The 5,407-nt window shown below is 38.1% G+C and overlaps 2 protein-coding genes across 2 annotated transcripts in view; one reads left to right on the plus strand and one right to left on the minus strand.

Moving 5' to 3' along the window:
- The window catches only part of LOC107589516 (zinc transporter ZIP4-like), a 9,254-nt gene extending 7,837 nt beyond the window's left edge, over positions 1–1,417 (plus strand). The window contains exons 11-12 of the mRNA XM_016277981.1: positions 314–501; positions 1,221–1,417. Of these exons, the coding sequence (XP_016133467.1) occupies positions 314–501; positions 1,221–1,349 (317 nt within the window). The 3' untranslated portion in view covers positions 1,350–1,417. The remainder of the gene's footprint in view (positions 1–313; positions 502–1,220) is intronic.
- Positions 1,418–1,783: 366 nt separating this feature from the next.
- Positions 1,784–5,407, minus strand: part of LOC107589489 (ATP-dependent DNA helicase Q4-like) — a 21,106-nt gene continuing 17,482 nt past the window's right edge. Inside the window, exons 23-28 of the mRNA XM_016277937.1 lie at positions 4,691–4,825; positions 4,435–4,601; positions 2,554–2,743; positions 2,296–2,467; positions 2,107–2,215; positions 1,784–2,019 (exon numbers count right to left, since the gene is read on the minus strand). Of these exons, the coding sequence (XP_016133423.1) occupies positions 1,898–2,019; positions 2,107–2,215; positions 2,296–2,467; positions 2,554–2,743; positions 4,435–4,601; positions 4,691–4,825 (895 nt within the window). The 3' untranslated portion in view covers positions 1,784–1,897. The remainder of the gene's footprint in view (positions 2,020–2,106; positions 2,216–2,295; positions 2,468–2,553; positions 2,744–4,434; positions 4,602–4,690; positions 4,826–5,407) is intronic.

Genomic DNA, 5,407 nt, shown 5'->3' on the forward strand with positions numbered 1-5,407 from the left:
CCCCCCCCCCTACAATCCCTGCCAGTACGAGACTCGAACCCACAACCTTTGAGTTACGAGTCCGACTCTCTAACCCCAAAAAATTCAGGGGAGAGCGCGAACACAGTCCCCCACTACCATAAGTTATGCAGTCGAGATTCCCACATTTGGGGAATTCGCATTCGCAGGGGTCAGCACAACCGGAGTGCAATGGCTGAGCCTCACCCTGGGTGAACCACCTTCTTGATCATGGTGTCTCCCCTGCCAGGTAAGTATGAAATGTAACTTGTGAAATGTCATACAGACACATTTCTGACAGGCTGTTTTTGGGCAGGTGATTTTGCGATCCTGTTGCACTGCGGTCTGTCGGTGAGAAAGGCTCTGCTGCTGAACATGGGCAGCGCTCTCACCTCCTTCATCGGCCTGTACATCGCACTGTCCGTCTCCACTCAAAGCATCGCCGAGGAGTGGATTTCTGCCATCACCGCTGGCTTCTTCCTCTACATCGGCCTCGCAGAGATGGTACGTGTAATACTTTCTGCCTTCTTTTGTAACTCTTCTCATTAACAGAGCAAAACGACACAAAGTAGCTGCCATATTTTGTGCAGATTGTGAGCCTCATCTTCTATATGGTACATGGAAGCCTGTTTGTGCTGCGGAATAAAAAATATTAATAAATTAAAAAAAATTATAAAATATTCCGATTTCTTTTCTCGCAATTCTGAGAAAAAAAAGAAAGAATTGTGAGATATAAAAACTCACAATTCTGACTTTGTTTCCTCAAAATTCCAAGTTGACATCATGCACTTCTGATTTTTGGTTTCTGCCATGCAACAAAAAATAAAAAGGTAATATTTCTTTTCTCACAATTCTGAAAAATTGCAAGATACAAACAAAATAATAAGATATAAACTATAGATAGTGATAGTTCACTCAAAAATGAAAATGTTGGCATATTTTGGAGAATGTTGGTAACCAGTTGACGGTAGCCATTGACTTCCATAGTATTATTTTCCCTTACTATGGAAGTTAATGGCTACCGTCAACTTATCAACATTCTTTAAAGACATTTGTAACAAATTTTCATTTGTGGGTGAACTGTCCCTTCAAGTAAAAACTTGCAAAAATGGTAATTTCCTGCATCTTTCAGAGTGTGTAATGTGAAACATAAACATTTGAAATATCTGTGTAATCCAATGATCTCAAATTCAATTTCTGTTTTTTTTTTGTTGCCTGTCTAGCTTCCATCTATGATTCATGTGGACAGTAAAAAGCCGTGGCTGATATTTCTGCTGCAGAATCTGGGTCTGTTGACTGGATGGGGGATTTTGTTACTCCTGTCTTTATATGAAGATCAGATAGGAATCTAAGAAATGATGCAGGATCGTACTTGTGCATTATCATATTTTCTTCCTTGAACATGTTTATGTGATTGTCATTTAAAGAAAAAATAGTAATAAAATATAAATTAAGAAATTCCTGCACACTTAAGGTTTTTTTTTTAATTATTCATATGTGCCGCCTGTAATTACAGTAGGAGATACCACACAAAACATAAGCATCTAATCAAGGTAGATGTGCGTCTGTGATTAAATTGTATTATACAAATCATTATAAAAGTTAATATATGTTGTTGTTTGGGACTGTTTAGTATACATGTAGTAGGCTATAAATGTATAAATTGACTCTAAAATGTATCTGGATCTGACAAATAAAAAAACAGCACAATAGTGCCCACTACAGGACAGACCGAGCAAATACAACTGCTGTGTTCACCAAATCACCCTGATTCAGCAGAAACAACTCTGGAAAACAGTCTTTATTGTGTATAAAGTTATAAAACACAACATGTGAACATTTAAAAGAGTGACAAACAGCACAAATAAATAAATTCAGACTCTAGCATCGTGAGATCATGTTACCTCGTTCTAATGATCTCCTGTGTAGCTAAACGAATGATCTCATTGAAATCAAACTGAATATATTTCCTCCAGTATCTTCGGTCACGTCCGTACGTCTGCGCTGGATAACACGGACTTCCTGGGGGGGCACAGAAACGCATATTGAAATACCCCCAAATTAAAAACAAAAGACAACAGGTGGAGCGAAATGTCACTAGAAACAAACCGATGCCATGGAAGATTCTGGCCACGGCTCGACCGGAGAACTTCTCATCGCTGCGATTGGACAGGAAGCCTCTGATGTCCGCACAGATCTGAGCCTCCCAGTCCCTCATCTAAGGACACAGTACAACAACAGGATTCAGAGACAGAAATGAGAGTTCACGTCATAAACGAAACTGTGAAAGAGTCACACCTTGCATCTGTTGAGCTCTTCCTCCTCGTCCTCCTCCTCTTCCTCCTGATAGTGTTTGCTCAGGTCCAGGTTTCTCCTCTTGTCGAAATAATGGCGCAGCAGCTCTTTGAGAGCCTGGCTCCTGCTTTCCTCCAGATCATCCATACACAGACTGCAGTTACGGTACGCAACGCTGCACACAAACACAACACACACACTCAGACAGTAAAGGACATAAATGGTTGGAAGAGCTCAGTCATGGTGAGTGTGTGGTGAGACCTGCGGAAGGCTTTGAAGCAGGTTTTGAGCTGGTACAGCTGAGTCCTCTCCTGTGCCATCACTCTGCCGTGCAGAAATGCACAAACCGCGTCCAGCTCGTCCGCCGTCAGGTCACCATATGAGCGGAAATAGAAGGACAGCGCTGAGAACTCCACATGGACACCACTCCGTCCTGTGCCTCCATATGAACCTGACGAGATTTTAATTAGGGCTGTCAGTTTAGTGCGTTAACTAATTAGTTATGAAATACTAACATCATTCAAATATTTCAACACCGTTAACATACTGGCCCCGCCCCCAGACTTGTACATCATCTTACATTTCATACAGTTGACTTGACAAATATGATGCTGGGTAACAACTCCATAAATGCAGTTATGCCCTAAAATTCAAGATAGTGGGGTAAACAAATGCCCCTGTACGATTTTGTTCGTCTAATATATTTATGTCACATGATATGAGCAATATAACATGAGCAGCGAGAGCAATATCACACCGTTTATGTCCGAATAGCACAAGTTCAAATGTGATTTTATACAACAGTTCAGTAAATAAGAAGTTAATGTTATTTTATTTTAAACACAATATTGTGCATTTTTGCTCCATTTTGCTAAAGAAAATATCACCTATAAAGCCACAGCAGAACTGTTGTGCATCTGTGAGCAACATAGCCGTGTTAAGTTTCTGAACGAATCTGCATTTTGAACGAATCGTGTGAACCAATGATTCAGTAGCCCATTCATAAAGAGAGCCGTTTACTTCATTCCTGAATGAATCAGCCGTTTGAACGAATCTAATGAATGAATGACTCATAAAGACATTTACCGCCACCTGCTGGCAGTTTTCGTTTCTTCTTTAGAGTAAAAATAAATACAAATAAATAAAGGGATAGTTCATCAAAACAAGAAATTAAATTAAATTTAAAAAAAAATCTGCCATCATTTCCTCACCCTAATTTAATTTCAAACCTGAATGACGTACTTTCTTTGCGCAACATAAAAGAGGTTTTGGTTACCAGTGACTTTCATTGCATGAACAAAAAATGCTGCGATGTTTCTCAAATTATCTTCTTTTATGTTCCATAGTTTATGTTAGGCCGTTGTAGCCTAAAGGTTTGTGTCTAACAAATGTTTTGTTGAATCAAATAAAATATTTCTTTCTAAGGGTACTATTTGTAATGTCTACTTGATACTTTCTCTTTCAACACAATAATAGCTTTAAATAATCTTTTGTGGGTATTTTCACAGCCAAATTTATTTAGTGATTAGTTCGATTAATTAATCGCTGCACCAATTTTAGTAACACTTTATTTTAGTGTCCTTGTTACACGTTACTTGTACTTCCTATTATAATAACAATAAATTATGCATAATTACATGCAAGTAACCCTAAGCCAAACCCTAATCCTAACCATATAGTAAGCACATGTGCTTAATTAATATTACTCTGTACTTAAATGTATAATTACACTGTAACAGGGACACCTCAAAGTGTAACCAAAATTTTACTTGACTGACAGCCCTGAATGGAATAAAATAAAGCACAACATATAACAACAGTATATAATAAAACAGAACAGTTTTATCTAGTTTGTAGTTAGGTCATCTATCTTTCTTATGAATTTTAATTAATCTTCCAATGAAATTACTGGGATCAATTTTGGCCCCCAAAAAAACACACACTTAGAGAGGAAGAAACCATTTGACTGTCATGTGAAGTGACCAATCTCATTTTGTTTTACATGACAACTAGGGGAGGTACATTGTTTTAATTTTAGAGGTCCGATCCAATCAGAATAAAGCTAGTCGTTTTAAGTATGTTTGGTCCTTTTGGTTTGTACCATGCATCAGATGATCTGTGAATCACATGGTCTCCTCTCACCTGTGTCTGAACCCCACTGCAGCTGTCTCACTCCTCTCTTCACCAGAGGAAGCTGCCAGCCCATAGTGTCCGCCAGCTCCACCACGTCAAACTCCAGAGTGTCACATGACTCCACGCGCTCCCCTGCCATGCGTTTGCGCGCCAGAGCCACAGCGACTGGAGGACACCTGACGACATGCAAAATGACACAATCAGCACTGATGAGCTTCTAGAAGCATCGGAAGCTACTTGGTCACACTGTGAAAGAGTAACGTACAGTTTGGTGATTTTGCGGAGTTGTTGCGGACCGCCGTAAAACTGCAGCTTACAGATGGAGAGCGTCGGATGAAGAAGCTCCACCCACTGCTGAGGATGAAGCTCCAGGTAACACAACAGGGTCTCCAGACCTAAAACACAGAGAATTTAGATTTAGCGTAAAACAGAACTTAATCTGAGAAGATAGCTATAGTTCAAGCCAGACTTATCATGAACTAAAACTAAAAATATTACATTTAAAAATCAGGTTGACTGAAATAAAATAAAATAAAAGACAAATTTAGCTTTTTAAAATTTGATTTAATTTAAGCTAAAATTCTACAATTATTCAAAAACGGAAATAAAAATGTCTAAGAACTAATTAAACATCTAAAAAATCAACTAAAACTAAAATCAGTGTTATATTAGTTATCTCTGAGATACTGTTATAGTTATTAATATTTAGAATCTGTTTTTATTTTCCATTTTCATTTTAGTTCTAGTAATTGTGTTGTACATTTTTGTCATTTTCAGGAGTTTGTTTCTTTTATACATATGCAGTTTTTACGTTAAACTGAGATTTTTGTTTATTTTATTCCAAGTAAACAATTTTTTGCAATGGTTTTGACTTCAGTTCCAGTTTTAGGATAACCCTGATTTAAAAAAATTATTAATAAATATTACAATAGTATAGTAATCTATACCAGGGGTGGTGAACTCCAGTCCTGGAGAGCCGCAG

This window comes from Sinocyclocheilus grahami, unplaced genomic scaffold, assembly GCF_001515645.1.
Source record: "Sinocyclocheilus grahami isolate Dianchi unplaced genomic scaffold, SAMN03320097.WGS_v1.1 scaffold116.1, whole genome shotgun sequence".
Taxonomy (NCBI): domain Eukaryota; kingdom Metazoa; phylum Chordata; class Actinopteri; order Cypriniformes; family Cyprinidae; genus Sinocyclocheilus; species Sinocyclocheilus grahami.